At 42.8% G+C, this 20,235-nt stretch overlaps 1 protein-coding gene across 9 annotated transcripts in view; it reads right to left on the reverse strand.

The window, feature by feature from the left end:
* The window catches only part of LOC124038645 (neurexin-1a-like), an 819,670-nt gene that overhangs the window by 736,648 nt on the left and 62,787 nt on the right, over positions 1-20,235 (reverse strand). For 5 of the 9 annotated variants that reach the window (XM_046354744.1, XM_046354740.1, XM_046354738.1 and 2 more), the window contains exon 4: positions 19,160-19,189. In XM_046354744.1, the coding sequence (XP_046210700.1) occupies positions 19,160-19,189 (30 nt within the window). Of the gene's footprint in view, positions 1-17,533; positions 17,585-19,159; positions 19,190-20,235 lie in introns of all 9 variants that reach the window. The other 4 variants (XM_046354736.1, XM_046354739.1, XM_046354735.1 and 1 more) reach the window with 1 other exon arrangement.

Raw genomic sequence — 20,235 nt, forward strand, 5'->3', positions numbered from 1 at the left:
ATAACCAGAGTGTATTATAACCAGAGTGTATTATAACCATACTGTATTATAACCATACTGTATTATAACCATACTGTATTATAACCAGAGTGTATTATAACCATACTGTATTATAACCATACTGTAGTATAACCAGAGTGGATTATAACCATACTGGATTATAACCATACTGTATTATAACCATACTGTATTATAACCATACTGTATTATAGCCATACTGTATTATAACCATACTGTATTATAACCAGAGTGTATTATAACCAGAGTGTATTATAACCAGAGTGTATTATAACCAGAGTGTATTACAACCAGAGTGTATTATAACCATACTGTATTATAACCATACTGTATTATAACCATACTGTATTATAACCATACTAGACTATAACCATACTGTACTATATCCATACTTTAGTATAACCATGTACTATATCCTTACTGTAGTATAACCATGTACTATATCCATACTGTAGTATAACCATGTACTACATCCATACTGTAGTATAACAATGTACTATATCCATACTGTAGTATAACCATGTACTACATCCATACTGTAGTATAACCATGTACTATATCCATACTGTAGTATAACCATGTACTATATCCATACTGTAGTATAACCATGTACTACATCCATACTGTAGTATAACCATGTACTACATCCATACTGTAGTATAACCATGTACTACATCCATACTGTAGTATAACCATGTACTACATCCATACTGTAGTATAACCACGTACTACATCCATACTGTAGTATAACCATGTACTACATCCATACTGTAGTATAACCATGTACTATATCCATACTGTAGTATAACCATGTACTACATCCATACTGTAGTATAACCATGTACTATATCCATACTGTAGTATAACCATGTACTACATCCATACTGTAGTATAACCATGTACTATATCCATACTGTAGTATAACCATGTACTACATCCATACTGTAGTATAACCATGTACTATATCCATACCCTGAGTATGAAACCATCCCTCACTAGGATTTATGGGATACAGCCCGAATTAAAATGGGAGGAAATCATCGAGCAGATTTCACAATTTATCCCATTGGTCAGACAACCATAAATTGTGACAATTCACTCCCTAAGCAAATGTGGGGTCTGAAACATGCCACTTCAAGTCAGCTCTTCTGACAGAGTGGTAAGGAGTGCAGACAGCTTTCTGGTGTTATAAGGCATGGGGACCATGTGACGTACACAGAGCACTTTGACGAACAAAATGTTTGTGGGAACCGGTCAAATTTCCCCATATAGGGGACTTCCCAACTAAGATGTTTAATTGTCTAGGTTGGGCTCTGCATCAAGAGGGGAGTGAGTGAGTGAGTGAGTGAGTGAGTGAGTGAGTGAGTGAGTGAGTGAGTGAGTGAGTGAGTGAGTGAGTGAGTGAGTGAGTGAGTGAGTGAGTGAGTGAGTGAGTGAGTGAGTGAGTGAGTGAGTGAGTGAGTTTCAACAGCGTATGAAAATATGAATCGTGGCCTTCGGGTATTCAAATCCTGTAGCGCTTTTGCTCAGTTCTGAAACTCATGATTCAAGCGGCAATTTCTTTAAGGTATTGAGAGTTTAGCTGAAAGAGAAAGTTGGAGAAAGGATGGTGGAACAACAGGGACAAAATGGAGGGGAAAAGACGGAGAACAGAGATAGAGAGGAAGAAAATTAGGGTCACTTTAAAAGACTGGTTTTGTCCCTCAGTTGCCTCAAGTTGGAAAAGGAGAGGGGAAATGCATGGCTGGGGTGAAAGTCTCCCAGTTAAAGAATGGTTCTGTCACTCAGGAGATGTTGGTCTTCAGTAGGGCTGTTCACTGTGCCATGCGTAATGACTTTTGGTGCAGGCCTACAGTGTGTGTGTGTGTATACCTCTTGAGACAAATTGCCACTGACCCAGGTGTATATTCCAGGGCAGGGAAACACAATTGGAGATGGACAATTCAATTTTCTCACAGGGAGCCTTGCCATTTCCCTGCATGCCTCATTGCAAACACATCCTCCACATCCTCTACAAAACAAAACCTGAGGAAATGGTTTCAACGGGGTACAGAACTCAAAATCAATGTCTAACTACTTTCCAAAGAACCGTGTACACAATTGGACTATTTAAATTCAAAATGAATTTGAAATAATAATGAATGGTAGGACAAGGCTCATTGAGATCCCCTCGATTTCCAAGGCAACAGGTATAGGTTTGAATTCATTTACGGCATTGCACAGGCAGGAGGACAGTGAGCAACAAAAATATTCCTAAAAGATGACTTGCTGCCTTGAGACTACTCTTTCTTCTTTCTGATCTGTCTGTCTCACATGGCACAGTGAACAGCCCTAATGTCTGTCTAACATGGCACAGTGAACAGCCCTACTGCCTGTCTCACATGGCACAGTGAACAGCCCTATTGTCTGTCTCACATGGCACAGTGAACAGCCCTACTGCCTGTCTCACATGGCACAGTGAACAGCCCTACTGTCTGTCTCACATGGCACAGTGAACAGCCCTACTGTCTGTCTCACATGGCACAGTGAACAGCCCTACTGCCTGTCTCACATGGCACAGTGAACAGCCCTACTGCCTGTCTCACATGGCACAGTGAACAGCCCTACTGTCTGTCTCACATGGCACAGTGAACAGCCCTACTGTCTGTCTCACATGGCACAGTGAACAGCCCTACTGTCTGTCTCACATGGCACAGTGAACAGCCCTACTGCCTGTCTCACATGGCACAGTGAACAGCCCTACTGCCTGTCTCACATGGCACAGTGAACAGCCCTACTGTCTGTCTCACATGGCACAGTGAACAGCCCTACTGTCTGTCTCACATGGCACAGTGAACAGCCCTACTGCCTGTCTCACATGGCACAGTGAACAGCCCTACTGCCTGTCTCACATGGCACAGTGAACAGCCCTACTGTCTGTCTCACATGGCACAGTGAACAGCCCTACTGCCTGTCTCACATGGCACAGTGAACCACCCTACTGTCTGTCTCACATGGCACAGTGAACAGCCCTACTGTCTGTCTCACATGGCACAGTGAACAGCCCTACTGTCTGTCTCACATGGCACAGTGAACAGCCCTACTGCCTGTCTCACATGGCACAGTGAACAGCCCTACTGTCTGTCTCACATGGCACAGTGAACAGCCCTACTGCCTGTCTCACATGGCACAGTGAACAGCCCTACTGTCTGTCTCACATGGCACAGTGAACAGCCCTACTGCCTGTCTCACATGGCACAGTGAACCACCCTACTGTCTGTCTCACATGGCACAGTGAACAGCCCTACTGTCTGTCTCACATGGCACAGTGAACAGCCCTACTGTCTGTCTCACATGGCACAGTGAACAGCCCTACTGCCTGTCTCACATGGCACAGTGAACAGCCCTACTGTCTGTCTCACATGGCACAGTGAACAGCCCTACTGCCTGTCTCACATGGCACAGTGAACAGCCCTACTGCCTGTCTCACATGGCACAGTGAACAGCCCTACTGCCTGTCTCACATGGCACAGTGAACAGCCCTACTGCCTGTCTCACATGGCACAGTGAACAGCCCTACTGTCTGTCTCACATGGCACAGTGAACAGCCCTACTGTCTGTCTCACATGGCACAGTGAACAGCCCTACTGTCTGTCTCACATGGCACAGTGAACAGCCCTACTGTCTGTCTCACATGGCACAGTGAACAGCCCTACTGTCTGTCTCACATGGCACAGTGAACAGCCCTACTGCCTGTCTCACATGGCACAGTGAACAGTGACAAATCAAATTGTATTTGTCACGTGCTGAATATAGCAGGTTGAATACAACCTTATCGTGAAATGCTTACTCACAATCCTTTAACGATGTTCAAGAAAAAGAGATAAGAAAATATTTACTAAATAAAGTAAAGTAAAAAATAAAATATGAAGTAACACAATAAAGTAACAATAACGAGGCTAAATACAGGGAGTTCTGGTAGTCAATGTGAAGGGGTACAGGTAAGTCGATGGAAACTGTACATGTAGGTAGGGGTAAAGTTTTTGTGGTATCATTCCAGGCGCCAAAGGATAATAAGATAAGATCTTGTAATGTGCATGATGGTAATTCTCCTTCACAATCAAGGCACAATGTCAACCATCGAAAAACCAGGAAGAAAAATGAAGACAAAAAGGGAAGAAACGAGAAAATAAAAGGTTAGATTCCTATCCAGGTATACAATAAGTAATACAGTAAGTGGAAGTTAGATTCCTATCCAGATATACAGTAAGGGGAGGATAGATTCCTATCCAGATATACAGTAAGTGGAGGTTAGATTCCAATCCAGATATACAGTAAGAGGAGGTTAGATTCCTATCCAGATATACAGTAAGAGGAGGTTAGATTCCTATCCAGATATACAGTAAGAGGAGGTTAGATTCATATCCAGATATACAGTAAGTGTAGGAAAGATTCCTATCCAGATATACAGTAAGAGGAGGTTAGATTCCTATCCAGATGTACAGTAAGTGTAGGATAGATTCCTATCCAGATATACAGTAAATTAAGGATAGATTCTATCCAGATATACAGTAAGTGTAGGATAGATTCCTATGCAGATATACAGTAAATGAAGGATAGATTCTATCCAGATATACAGTAAGTGTAGGATAGATTCCTATCCAGATATACAGTAAGTGTAGGATAGATTCTATCCAGATATACAGTAAGTGTAGGATAGATTCCTATCCAGATATACACTAAGTGTAGGATAGATTCCTATCCAGATATACACTAAGTGAAGGGTAGATTCCTATGCAGATATACAGTAAAAGGATAGATTCTATCCAGATATACAGTAAGTGTAGGATAGATTCCTATCCAGATATACAGTAAGTGTAGGATAGATTCCTATCCAGATATACAGTAAGTGTAGGATATATTCCTATCCAGATATACAGTAAGTGTAGGATATATTCCTATCCAGATGTACAGTAAGTGTAGGATAGATTCCTATCCAGATATACAGTAAATGAAGGATAGATTCTATCCAGATATACAGTAAGTGTAGGATAGATTCCTATGCAGATATACAGTAAATGAAGGATAGATTCCTATGCAGATATACAGTAAATGAAGGATAGATTCTATCCAGATATACAGTAAGTGTAGGATAGATTCCTATGCAGATATACAGTAAGTGTAGGATAGATTCCTATCCAGATATACAGTAAGTGTAGGATAGATTCTATCCAGATATACAGTAAGTGTAGGATAGATTCCTATCCAGATATACACTAAGTGTAGGATAGATTCCTATCCAGATATACACTAAGTGGAGGGTAGATTCCTATGCAGATATACAGTAAAAGGATAGATTCTATCCAGATATACAGTAAGTGTAGGATAGATTCCTATCCAGATATACAGTAAGTGTAGGATAGATTCCTATCCAGATATACAGTAAGTGTAGGATATATTCCTATCCAGATATACAGTAAGTGTAGGATAGATTCCTATCCAGATATACACTAAGTGGAGAGTAGATTCCTATGCATATATACAGTAAGTGTAGGATGGATTCCTATCCAGATATACAGTAAAAGGATAGATTCTATCCAGATATACAGTAAGTGTAGGATAGATTCCTATCCAGATTTACAGTAAGTGGATGATAGATTCCTATCCAGATATACAGTAAGTGGAGGTTACATTCCTATCCAGATCTACAATAAGTGGAGGTTAGATTCCTATCCAGATATACAGTAAGTGGAGGTTAGATTCCTATCCAGATATACAGTAAGTGGAGGTTAGATTCCTATCTAGATATACAGTAAGATTCCTATCTAGATATACAGTAAGTGGAGGTTAGATTCCTATCCAGATATACAGTAAGTGGAGGTTAGATTCCTATCCAGATATACAGTAAGTGGAGTTTAGATTCCTATCCAGATATACAGTAAGTGGAGGATAGATTTTTATCCAGACATACAGTAAGTGGAGGCTCCATTTTTTCAATTTTTGTTCAGATTCTCCCTTTATTTTCAGGGCAGTGTCACAATGTGAGTCCCAAATGGCACCCTATTCATATAAGTCTCTCATCAAAAGTAGTGCAATATACAGTATAGTGGATAGGGTGCCATTTGGGGTGCGAAAACAGGCATCGACCAGGAGTATTGATCCACACCAGTCCGAGCTAGGAACCAGTCCGAGCTAGGAACCAGTCCGAGCTAGGAAGAGGCAGCCGAGCTGCTCTCATAACAATCCAACTCCAACATTATATTTATTTTGTGCTATACAACTCTTCTATTCTCACTCTCTCTCCTGTTTCCTCTCCTTTAGGGTTAGGAGGAGAGGAATTTATATTATTGTCATCAATATACACTACATATATTTTAACCCTTGTGCTTTGCTGAGTAAAAAATAAGTACATTGTGGTAAGGGTCAGATTGACCCGCACAGTTACACACTCAAGACAGACAAAGAATCAAGTAAAAACAGCCAAAACTTTATTTTGTCTTGTCAGACCTTTCAGAAAGAAGAAATAACAAGAACATTTGATTTTTTTTTTAACTCAGATTTTTTTGTTATATTTCCTTTCTCACAAACAATAATTTTCTTTTTGAAGCTCATTTTGGAGTGTCTGTGTCAGAGATCTGCTGCTCAATGCGAAGGAGAAGCTTGGGAAAGCTCCTTTTCACCCAAACATAATTAATAAAGTGCAACCAGAACCAGTCAAATCAAAATACTTCAAAGACACTTTTTTATTTTGGACCAGTGCAAATATCTATACACATGAAAACCCCCGGGTCAAAATGACCAACAATATCATGCTTGTATACACAATCTACACAGATATTCCACAACACATCAGTGTCCACATTTTGAAGTTAGGTTCATGACCCTAAATGGGGAAAAGTAATTTAATTTCATGGAGAAAGATAGATTAACTAGTATTTTAGACAACTCAAACGTGGAAAGGACACGTAACATAATAGGAGGGTTAAGGGTCATTCAAAAACAATCATTGAAATTATGTGAAGTAAATTGTGTCGGCCTGGAGTTAGAATGGAGCTAGGATGTGTGCATGTGTGTGTGGCTTAATGAGATATCGAGTATCCCAGTATCTCCTCCCTCTCCCTCTCAGCACCACTCAAGGAGTCAGTATCTCCTCCAGTAGTCAGTATCTCTCCCAGGAGTCAGTATCTCCTCCCTCTCCTCCTCAGCACCACTCAAGGAGTCAGTATCTCCTCCAGGAGGCAGTATCTCCTCCAGGAGGCAGTATCTCCTCCAGGAGGCAGTATCTCCTCCAGGAGGCAGTATCTCCTCCAGGAGTCAGTATGTCTCCCAGGAGTCAGTATCTCTCCCAGGAGTCAGTATCTCTCCCAGGAGTCAGTATCTCTCCCAGGAGTCAGTATCTCCTCCAGGAGTCAGTATCTCTCCCAGGAGTCAGTATCTCCTCCAGGAGTCAGCATCTCCTCCCTCTCCCTCTCAGCACCACTCAAGGAGTCAGTATCTCCTCCAGGAGTCAGTATCTCCTCCAGGAGTCAGTATCTCTCCCAGGAGTCAGTATCTCCTCCAGGAGTCAGCATCTCCTCCCTCTCCCTCTCAGCACCACTCAAGGAGTCAGTATCTCCTCCAGGAGTCAGTATCTCCTCCAGGAGTCAGTATCTCTCCTAGGAGTCAGTATCTCTCCCAGGAGTCAGTATCTCCTCCGGGAGTCAGTATCTCTCCCGGGAGTCAGTATCTCTCCCAGGAGTCAGTATCTCCTCCAGGAGGCAGTATCTCCTCCAGGAGTCAGCATCTCCTCCCTCTCCCTCTCAGCACCACTCAAGGAGTCAGTATCTTCTCCAGGAGTTAGTATCTCTCCTAGGAGTCAGTATCTCCTCCAGGAGTCAGTATCTCTCCCAGGAGTCAGTATCTCCTCCAGGAGTCAGTATCTCTCCCAGGAGTCAGTATCTCCTCCAGGAGTCAGTATCTCTCCCAGGAGTCAGCATCTCCTCCATCTCCATTTCCCTTTTTCTCAGCTTCAGTGTTTGTTTAACACCACCTCTGAATCTATCAAATCAATGTGCCTTGCTAGATAGAGCGAAACACTGCTCTGGTTATAGAGTGGGCCAGGTACAGTAGGTACAGGAAGGTAGGAATGATAAAACAGTGCAAGCCTCAAAGTGCTCAGACCTTTCATTATCTCTGAATTGAAGGTTGACGATGTAATCAACATGGGACCCATGGGGTTCAGAAGCACTGAAGGCATCACATACCACACTGACAGTGGTAGGAAAAAGTTCCATATTAAACCACCCAACTATTCTGTGTTAGAGTAACACCATGAAGACCACTGCTGTTTTCAGCCAGAGCACTAAAGACTAACTCCCACTTCAGAGGGAAACTCTCCAGGTTCCCTGTTACGCACACTGTGTTCTCTTCAGCCTTACAAAGAAAATAACAGCCAAGTAAAATATGAAGTGAGGTTTAAGGATTCTTCTGAGACCATACCGCTACTGCAACAAGGACCTTTAGGAAGAATAAGGGGATTTGAGTGCATACGGTACTTAAGCAAAATCAAGCCATAGTCCATGATGACAACTGTAATCCGCTATGCAGAACGATATCATTGATGCAAAGCTTTTAAAATAAATTTAACAGTGTCTGCGTCCAAAATAAAACTATTTCCTATTCAGTGCTACATTACTTTTGACCATTTCCCATAGGGCTCTGGTCAATGGTAGTGCACTATATAGGGAATAGGGTGTCATTTAGGACGAAAGCCAGTAAAACGTTGAGAGGCTTCTAGTTAAATCATTCCGACGGGTTTGGACTCAAATGGACAGGCCGACTGAAAGGTCATACTCGCTAATAGCCTTTACTATGACAATGAGGTTCTGAATATGTTGAAATATATAGTCAGTTACAGTTTCTTCGTTTCTTTATTATTTTTTTTATGTGCTCATGAACTGCATCGAATATAAGAGCTCAGTCTCAAAAGACACCATATGTAAAGACTGGCAAAGTACACATTTCCTAGGTCCTCCAGTTAGGTGAGAAGCCGGTTCAGATCTTAGTTCCTCCAGTCGAGTTTATGTTGAGAAGCAGGGTTAAGTTCCTAAAGTTAGGTTAATGTTGAGATGCTGGTTCATATCCTAGTTCCTCCAGTCGGGTTTATGTTGAGAAGCCGGGTTAAGTTCCTAAAGTTAGGTTAATGTTGAGATGCTGGTTCATATCCTAGTTCCTCCAGTCGGGTTTATGTTGAGAAGCCGGGTTAAGTTCCTAAAGTTAAGTTTATGTTGAGAAGCTGGTTCAGTTCCTAGTTCCTCCAGTTAGTTTTAAGTTTATAGTTCCTACAGTTAGGTTTATGCTGAGAAGTGTGGCATATTGGAGATTTAGAATGTCATGATTCATCCATCAGTCTACTACAGCAACATCCACACCAGAGCTACAACTGACACTACATACCAGCATTACATTTTTCTCCATAGCCACATATATCATATTGATGTTGGAGTTCTCAACATTCCTCCATAAGCATTCACTCAATCTCCTCTCTCACAACAGTCAAGGCTTTCTTTTCAAAAGAAGTTGTGAGTCTTTAGAGTGATCTAAGAGCGGGAAAATAAGACATTTAAATGTATGAAAAAGCAATTTCAGATAAAACAAAATAGGTCAAGCAACATTTTCTGGAACAAAACCATCCGTAGAGTTGAAAATGGGATGGAAATCATTTAAGTGAAATTTCTCAATCAGTACATGGGAATTTAACAAAAGTTATTTCTATGTGCACTAAATCATCACACACAGCTTTTTCTAGCCTGGCCTGCCTGGTCTGGTCTGTGTGCTAGCCTGGCCTGGCTGGTCTGGTCTGTGTGCTAGCCTGGCCTGGCTGGTCTGGTCTGTGTGCTAGCCTGGGCTGCCTGGTCTGGTCTGTGTACTAGCCTGGCCTGCCTGGTCTGGTCGCTCTGGATAAGAGCGTCTGCTAAATGACTTAAATGTAATGTAAATGTCTGTGCTAGCCTGGCCTGCCTGCCTGTTTTGTGTGCTAACCTGGCCTGCCTGTTTTGTGTGCTAACCTGGCCTGCCTGTTTTGTGTGCTAACCTGGCATGCCTGTTCTGTGTGCTAGCCTGGCCTGTCTGTTCTGTGTGCTAACCTGGCCTGCGAAGTTGTAACTACATTATTACAATGACCAAATAACTGCTAGTATCTGAATGGATAATGTAGGGGCCTAGCTAAAGGCTGTGCAAACATGTTGTACTAGTGTTATCTGATTAGATAAAACCAGATGAAAGGGCTGGATCTTCACAGCCTCACAACCCTGTACTGTAGATGTGATCCTACACCTGTTCGCACACCCTGTATGAGACAGAGGACACACTCCATGGTGAAAGCCCAAAATTAGACTCAGTGTGTTGTGTCAGTTTTCTGCTATGTCAACACTTCTCTCCATCTCTCCCCATGGCTCGCCTTCTGCCACCTCCAGGCTAGTACTGTCTGTAGTGCACTATTTAGGGAGTAAATCACATCCTGATGAGCTAGCCGTGTGTATAGTCTACAGTACATCACATTATGATGAGCTAGCCGTGTGTATAGTCACATACAGCCGTGTGTATAGTCTACAGTACATCACATCCTGATGAGCTAGCCGTGTGTATAGTCTACAGTACATCACATCCTGATGAGCTAGCCGTGTGTATAGTCTACAAATCAAATCAAAATCAAATCAAATCAAATTTTATTTGTCTACAGTACATCACATTATGATGAGCTAGCCGTGTGTATAGTCTATCTACAGTACAAAGTAAACATCACATCCTGATGAGCTAGCCGTGTGTATAGTCTACAGTACATCACATCCTGATGAGCTAGCCGTGTGTATAGTCTACAGTACATCACATCCTGATGATAGCTAGCAGTGGTTCGTGGTTGAAATCAAATTGAAATCAAATCAAATTTATTTGTCACATACACATGGTTAGCAGATGTTAATGGAGTGTAGCGAAATGCTTGTGCTTCTGAGTTCCGACAATGCAGTGATAACCAACAAGTAATCTAACTAACAATTCCAAAACTACTGTCTTATACACAGTGTAAGGGGATAAGTTGCATGTACATAAGGATATATGAATGAGTGATGGTACAGAGCAGCATACAGTAGATGGTATTGAGTACAGTATATACATATGAGATGAGTATGTAGACAAAGTAAACAAAGTGGCATAGTTAAAGTGGCTAGTGATACATGTGTTACATAAGGATGCAGTCGATGTTGTAGAGTACAGTATATACATACTACTATATGAGATGAATAATGTAGGGTAAGTAACACAATCATCTCCTTAGGTTTTGTTTACAGTGATATATTTACATCATTTCCCATCAATTCCCATCTATTAAAATGTGGTTGGGTCAGTGTCATGAGTGAGTTGGCAGCAGCCACTCAATGTTAGTGGTGGCTATAACAGGATGGCTCAGATAGAAGCTGCAGTCTCTCGGTCCCAGCTTTGATGCACCTGGCCCCGTGGATGATGAGGATCAGAGGAGATGTTGTTGCTTTATGGCCTTCCTCACCACCTGGGGTGTAGGTGTCAGGAAGTCCAGTAACAGGGCGTTGTGCAGTCCTCAGACCCTCTCGAGCTTGATGACGGAGCTTGGAGGGTACTATGGTGTTGAATGCCGAGCTGTAGTCTGAACAGCATTCTCACATAGGTATTCCTCTGTCCAGGTGGGTTAGGGCAGTGTGCAGTGTGGGTTGAGATTGCATCGTCTGTGGACCTATTTGCGGTAGCAAATTGGAGTGGGTCTAGGGTGTCATCTAGGGTGGAGGTGATATGGTCCTTGACTAGTCTCTCAAAGCACTCCATGTGACGGAAGTGAGTGCTACGGGGCGGTTAATCAACAGCAGACTGGTATAGGGATTGATTGAATATGTCCGTAAACACACCGGCCAGCTGGTCTGCGCATGCTCGGAGGGCGCGGCTGGGGATGCCGTCTGGGCCTGCAGCCTTGAAGTTAACACGTTTAAATGTCTTAATCACCTCGGCTGCAGTGAAGAGACTGCATGTTTCCGTTGCAGGCCGTGTCAGTGGCACTGTATTGTCCTCAAAGCGGGTAAAAAAGTTATTTAGTCTGCCTGGGAGCAAGACATCCTGGTCCGTGACTGGGCTGGATTTCATCTTGTAGTCCGTGATTGACTGTAGACCCTGCCACATGCCTCTTGTGTCTGAGCCATTGAATTGAGATTCCACTTTGTCTCTGTACTGAGTGCGCTTAGCTTGTTTGATAGCCTTACGGAGGGAATAGCTGCACTGTTTGTATTCAGTCATGTTGCCAGACACCTTGCCCTGATTAAAAGCAGTGGTTCGCAAGACATTTCAGTTTTCACTTGCGAATGCTGCCATCAATCCACGGTTTCTGGTTAGGGAATGTTTTTGTATCAGTTGTTGCTATTAAAAGGGAACTGACATCTTTCTGGTTACGTTGCACGTTCTAATGAACTCGCACACCGAATCAGCGTATTCGTCAATATTCCCATCTGACGCAATACGAAACATGTCCCAGTCCACGTGATGGAAGCAGTCTTGGAGTGTAGAGTCAGCTTGGTCTGACCAGCGTTGGACAGACCTCAGCGTGGGAGCCTCTTGTTTTAATTTCTGCCTGTAGGCAGGGATCAGCAAAATGGAGTCGTGGTCAGCTTTTCCGAAAGGGGCGGGGCAGGGCCTTATATGCGTCGCGGAAGTTAGAGTAACAGTGATCCAAGGTTTTACCACCCCTGGTTGCGCAATCGATATGCTGATAAAATTTAGGGAGTCTTGTTTTCAGATTGGCTTTGTTAAAATCCCCAGCTACAATGAATGCAGCCTCCGGATAAATGTTTTCCAGTTTGCAAAGAGTTAAATAAAGTTCGTTCAGAGCCATCGATGTGTCTGCTTGGGGGGGATATATACGGCTGTGATTATAATCGAAGAGAATTCTCTTGGAAGATAATGCGGTCTACATTTGATTGTGAGGAATTCTAAATCAGGTGAACAGAAGGATTTGAGTTCCTGTATGTTTCCTTCATCACACCATGTCCCGTTAGTCATGAGGCATACGCCCCCTCCACTCTTCTTACCAGAGAGATGTTTGTTTCTGTCGGCGCGATGCGTGGAGAAACCCGTTGGCTGTACCGCCCTGGATAGCGTTTTCCCAGTAAGCCATGTCTCCGTAAAGCAGAGAACGTTGCAGTCTCTGATATCCCTCTGGAATGCCACCCTTGCTCGGATTTCATCAACCTTGTTGTCGAGAGACTGGACATTGGCAAGAAGAATACTGGGAAGTGGTGCGCGATGTGCCCTTTTTCGGAGTCTGACCAGAACACCGCCGCGTTTCCCTCTTTTTCGGAGTCGTTTCCTTGGGTCGCTGCATGCGATCCATTCCGTTGTCCTGTTTGTAAGGCAGAACACAGGATCCGCGTCGCGGAAAACATATTCTTGGTCGTACTGATGGTGAGTTGACGCTGATCTTATATTCAGTAGTTCTTCTCGACTGTATGTAATGAAACCTAAGATGACCTGGGGTACTAATGTAAGAAATAACACGTAAAAAAACAAAAAACTGCATAGTTTCCTAGGAACGCGAAGCGAGGCGGCCATCTCAGTCGGCGCCGGAAGTCAGGGAGTACATCACATTATGATGAGCTAGCCATACGTATAGTCTACAGTACGTCACATCCTGATGAGCTAGCCGTGTGTATAGTCTACAGTACATCACATCCTGATGAGCTTGCCGTGTGTATAGTCTACAGTACATCACATCCTGATGAGCTAGCCGTGTGTATAGTCTACAGTACATCACATCCTGATGAGCTAGCCGTGTGTATAGTTTACAGTACATCACATCCTGATGAGCTTGCCGTGTGTATAGTCTACAGTACATCACATCCTGATGAGCTTGCCGTGTGTATAGTCTACAGTACATCACATTATGATGAGCTAGCCGTGTGTATAGTCTACAGTACGTCACATCCTGATGAGCTAGCCGTGTGTATAGTCTACAGTACATCACATCCTGATGAGCTAGCCGTGTGTATAGTCTACAGTACGTCACATTATGATGAGCTTGCCATGCGTAGTCTACAGTACATCACATCCTGATGAGCTTGCCGTGTGTATAGTCTACAGTACATCACATCCTGATGAGCTAGCCGTGTGTATAGTCTACAGTACGTCACATTATGATGAGCTAGCCGTGTGTATAGTCTACAGTACATCACATCCTGATGAGCTAGCCGTGTGTATAGTCTACAGTACATCACATCCTGATGAGCTAGCCGTGTGTATAGTCTACAGTACATCACATCCTGATGAGCTTGCCGTGTGTATAGTCTACAGTACATCACATCCTGATGAGCTTGCCGTGTGTATAGTCTACAGTACATCACATTATGATGAGCTAGCCGTGTGTATAGTCTACAGTACGTCACATCCTGATGAGCTAGCCGTGTGTATAGTCTACAGTACATCACATCCTGATGAGCTAGCCGTGTGTATAGTCTACAGTACGTCACATTATGATGAGCTTGCCATGCGTAGTCTACAGTACATCACATCCTGATGAGCTTGCCGTGTGTATAGTCTACAGTACATCACATCCTGATGAGCTAGCCGTGTGTATAGTCTACAGTACGTCACATTATGATGAGCTAGCCGTGTGTATAGTCTACAGTACATCACATCCTGATGAGCTAGCCGTGTGTATAGTCTACAGTACATCACATTATGATGAGCTAGCCTTGTGTATAGTCTACAGTACATCACATTATGATGAGCTAGCCGTGTGTATAGTCTACAGTACATCACATCCTGATGAGCTAGCCGTGTGTATAGTCTACAGTACATCACATTATGATGAGCTAGCCTTGTGTATAGTCTACAGTACATCACATTATGATGAGCTTGCCGTGCGTATAGTCTACCGTACGTCACATTATGATGAGCTAGCCGTGTGTATAGTCTACAGTACATCACATTATGATGAGCTAGCCGTGTGTATAGTCTACAGTACATCACATCCTGATGAGCTAGCCGTGTGTATAGTCTACAGTACATCACATTATGATGAGCTTGCCGTGCGTATAGTCTACCGTACGTCACATTATGATGAGCTTGCCATGCGTAGTCTACAGTACGTCACATCCTACAGTTTTGAAGCCGTAGACCTACAGTACACCTCATGACTCATTGGTTTAGACTTGACATATCCTTAAAATGTTATTTTTCTGCGTAAAATGTGGCAAGATGCCAAGGTGTCGGTCTTACAAACATGTCATGGTAGGTGTACCATTATCACAAAAACCCCAAAAAAGAACCTTCATCCGAGTGGCACGGTCTAAGGCACTGCATCTCAGTGCTAGAGGTGTCACTACAGACAACCTGGTTTGAATCGAGGCTGTATCACAACCGGCTGTGATTGGGAGTCCCATAGGGTGGCGCACAATTAGCCTTGCATCATCCGTGTTTGGCCAGTGTAGGCCATCATTGGAAATAAGAATCTGTTCTTAACTGACTTGCCTAATAATAATAGCTTTGTTTATTTAAGCAGCATTGTGCTATTACAACCAGACTTGAGCATTGGAAATCTCATCCCATTCCCAGGGCAGATACTCAGACTCTCTAAGCATCATTTCATTCAGTTTTAGAGGCAACATCCCATTCCTAGGGTAGATACTCAGACTCTCTAAGCATCATTTCATTCAGTTTTAGAGGCAACATCCCATTCGTAGGGCAGATACTCAGACTCTCTAAACATCATTTCATTCAGTTTTAGAGGCAACATCCCATTCCTAGGGCAGATACTCAGACTCTCTAAACATCATTTCATTCAGTTTTAGAGGCAACATCCCATTCCTAGGGCAGATACTCAGACTCTCTAAACATCATTTCACTCAGTTTTAGAGGCAACATCCCATTCCTAGGGCAGATACTCAGACTCTCTAAACATCATTTCATTCAGTTTTAGAGGCAACATCCCATTCCTAGGGCAGATCGGAGTCTGAAAGCACCCTGTCATTCAGTTTTACAGGCATGAGGGATTGCCTGCAAACAGCTTAGCTTCCTCCACTGTACGACTGCCCCATACTGGGCTCAAACCAGTGATCCTCTGCTTCCCAACACACGTGACCGCACCTCCTTGATAACATTCCAATGGCTTGAGCCACCCAAAAGTTACCGATTGGATAGCTCCATCCGTGACATTTCAAGATAGCTGTGGAGTGATCATAATGTTCGTTCTTAACTCTGTTACACTTGCAGACCATGTGTTTAAGCAATATCAGAAAAAGCTCATTTGACCTTTTCAATATTCAGAGAAAAGAGCAAAACAAGATGGGCCCTAAAAAATGTAATCATCCAATCTCTATGAACGGCCACACAACCTGAACCGCCATTACCAAATAAATAGCACTTACCTTCGTGAAGGGTAGTTGATCTTTGCACTGTTGCCCTGAGTGATTAAAGGAAAGTACAAAATGTCTACTCTGTGTGTGTTTTATATCCCAATCATGTTCAAGCGTGTGTAATGTACCTAGATATAAAATCACAGTGAAAAATATTGATGTACTGCAGGCAATGGAAAGATAGCTCCAAATCACAGACATCTGAAATGGTTCCTCATACACTTGATTAATTTATGGATATGGTGTCTACTTACCTGTACAAACTAATTTGATTTGACTTTCAATTTTCATTGTACCATGCTCACTTATTTTCATAAACACACCTCTTACCTGGCGTACTTAGACAGTAATGCTACAGTGTTCAGCCAGGTCACCCGTGATACAAGTAAGAATTTGACATCCATCCATGTCTGAGGACGTTGGGAGATGACGTGTAAACCGGCCACTAGGGGCAACAGTGAGCTCTTTACCTTCAAGTAGGTTTTGTAAGCATCTGCCTCGAGTGTGAAAGGTTGCATGCTCAAATACAGCAATAGAAAGTTGTTTTTTATATTTATGTTTTAAGCCTATCCCAAGGTTAATGCCTGAACTTAACCGTAACCTTAAAAATGTAGAGATAATGTCTAAACGTTAGCTTAAACACTTGATTTAATAAACATTTGATAAACATGGATGAATGGCTAATTTTGCTGTGAGACTGAGAGCTTGTTGACAATATTACAGGTGATTACAGGTGATAACATGAAAATAATTTATTTAGAATGGAAATGGAACACTGGAATGGAATTTTACAGTCCCACGATTCCTATAATGTCAAAGGTCATGCCTTCAAACTAATTTATGCCTAAAATACACATATCCCTACAGATACTCATAACTTGCTGAATTATCATTCATATTTTCACCCACATACATTTTCACCCACACAATCTACAAGCTGCTGAGATATGAACATTGTCTTTCATTGAAGACTGTCAATCCAGCTAACGCGGCAGGACATGTCACATAACATAACTCCTATGGATGAAACAAACAAACCAAACGGTGACTTGCCCTTTAGACCTGCTAGTCTTGAATGATCCAATGATTCAACTGGTAAGGAATCAAATGAACAAAGCAAAGCTGTTTACCTGGAATGCTCAGTAGGGACCTTCGAAGCCAACCTTCTCTTTCCCTGAGCCCTGGGTAGGAGAGGCAAACGGGCAGAGATCAGAGGTCCACTTACCCTCTGTGGAGAGCGGCACAGCAGCACAGCAGCACAGCCAGCCAGGACAAGGTGCTTCCCAGCCCATGGGGTGCCCAGCCCATTGCCCACTGCCCACAACACTCAGGTTGGTCAGACACTGGGGCCAGATATAGCCTTTAACTCATCACACCCCATTACCCATCAATACGTTGAAAAAGATGAAGCATTACCGGTGGTCAGGGCTGCACTGGCATCAGGTACAAGCAGAGTGGAGTGGACATCACATATCCCCCTTTGTGAATGTCTTTATGGTCTTAATGCATCAAGCAGAAATGAAACAATCCACTCCTCATCGAAAAGCGTGAGCTGACCGCAAAGTATTAAGCAGTGACCTACCTTGGGTACCGTGACACACATACATTTTAAATAGTAGCAACATAAAGCAATGCAATTATGCTCATGACTTTACATGCTTAATGAAATCAGCATATAACGCCACAGACAGTGAACTTTAGACTGTCATGTGACTACCATATAAGGCCACAGACAGCGGATTTGAGGCAGCCATGACCACTTGGAGTTTGAGGAAGTAAAGTGTGGAGAGTACCTTTACTACCTAGGATAGTTGATGGAATGTTCCATGGTAGAACGCAGTTTCCAGACAAGAGGAGGAAGAGAGGAAGGAAAGACAGCGATAAGTGTCATGGTCATACTGACAGACAGGGAAGAAGGACCGAAGAACACAGAGTGGGTGCATCCCAAATTGAACCCTTTTCCCTATTCCCTGTTCAAAATAAGTGCACTATATAGGGAATAAGGTGCCATTGATTGGGGACACACTGAGAGACACAATGGGATGAATATCATATCCAAGATGAGGTAAGAGATTGAAGAAAGGATGGCATGATGGAATGCTGGTGGGAGTGTTAGTATGTGTGTGTGTGGGGGGGGATTCAAGTGAGCAATATTTCATTTCCGGCTCAGACTGAGTACTGCATGCTGGGAGATCAACCAGACTGCTGTGGAGAATATGAGTCAGACTATGTTTCCTAAAAGGCACCCTGGGCCTTAGTTAACAGTAGCACACTACACAGGGAATAGGGTGCCATTTGGGATGCAAAGAAAGACTGCCTTAGAAATGGAGAGAGGTTTTCAATCATCTAACTCACTGTGGCTCACTGTCTGACTGCTAAAGCATTCCAGCAGCAGGGGCAATATAGAGGGGGTCTGATGCCCTATAGTAGCTACATCACAATCATGAATTACCTTCAGCATGTTTTGTTTTGGTTTTTATCATCACATTGAAATGAATCACAGCATGATAGCATGATGAAACAGCCGGCCAAATGAGAATGAAGAAGAGTTTGAAACATACTGGCAAGAAAAGTATGTGCTGATTTGAGGCGATGATTCGAGGGGGGGGATCAAGACAAACCAAGTCATTCACTGTTGCAAAGCAGATCTGAAAAGCAGATTTAAAAGCCCAGAGTACCCCAGCCAGCGGTAAGAGTACAAATAAGTATTTGTATGGAGCACATGGGGGGAGGGACCAAAGAAACAGAGCCCATACCTTGGTCGCCCATCATCAAGTGTGCCAGACCTTAAAGGAAAACAAGAGCAAAGTCAGCAGAGAAACAGGGGATCACGGAAAGGCTAGGGCTGCCTCCCAAATAGCACCATATTCTCTTTATAGACCACTACTGGATGACCAGAGTCCTATGAGCCCTTGCCAAAGTAGTGCACTATATAGGGAATAGGGTTTTCATTTGGGACATATCCTACTGTAGGTCAAACCGACAGACAGGCATCTGTGTTTGGTAGATGCCTGTGGTATTTTGGGAGGTGTTGGGGAGTCAGTGTAGGGGCGAAGGGGGACAGAGAGTGAGGATGGGGTACAGTCAGACAAGGTTGGGTTAGGGTGTTGAGCATGTTTCCAACCAAGAGAGAGGTTGCAATGCATAATCAGTCAGACTTGCTTTAGTTAAATTAACTGTAATAATTGTAGGTTAGTTGAGGTTCCATTTGTCCAAGATGAGCCTCCTCTCAGAATGCTCAACCAGTTCCACCTGCTGTACCTACCTGCCCCTAAAGCAATGGCCTGACTTGAACAAGGTTTTGCGATGTGAATCTCTTACAACGGATCCAAATTTTTCTACATTAACTTTCAAAAATCCAAACAGAGTATTTGCATAATAATATTATCAGTTATATAAAGCAATTTGATTGGGCAGGGTCGGGTCATTTTCCCCTCCTTAATGCAAAGATGAAAGACACTATTGTAAGTAAAGACATTATTTAGTGTTCAGTTCAGAGTTTGTTCTTTAAAGTTGTATTCAGTTGTTCACTATGACACTGCTATCTCCTTGTAAATGGGAACAGACTATTGTCTACTTCCCGCAGCTTGCAGAAACCATAAAATGTTTGTCCTGTCCCTTCCATACCATTCACTTATGTAATGTATCAACAATAACCTGGAGAAAATGTATTTCAAACCAGTGAGAGATCCAAGGCATAGTTTAACAGTGTAGTAGTAGCCTAAATACTAATCTTAACATACATTGCCTTCAGAAAGTGTTCAGACCCCTTGACTTTTTCCCACATTTTGTTACAATAAAACCTAATTCTAAAATTGATTAAATCATTTTT

Source organism: Oncorhynchus gorbuscha, linkage group LG06, assembly GCF_021184085.1.
Source record: "Oncorhynchus gorbuscha isolate QuinsamMale2020 ecotype Even-year linkage group LG06, OgorEven_v1.0, whole genome shotgun sequence".
Classification (NCBI taxonomy): domain Eukaryota; kingdom Metazoa; phylum Chordata; class Actinopteri; order Salmoniformes; family Salmonidae; genus Oncorhynchus; species Oncorhynchus gorbuscha.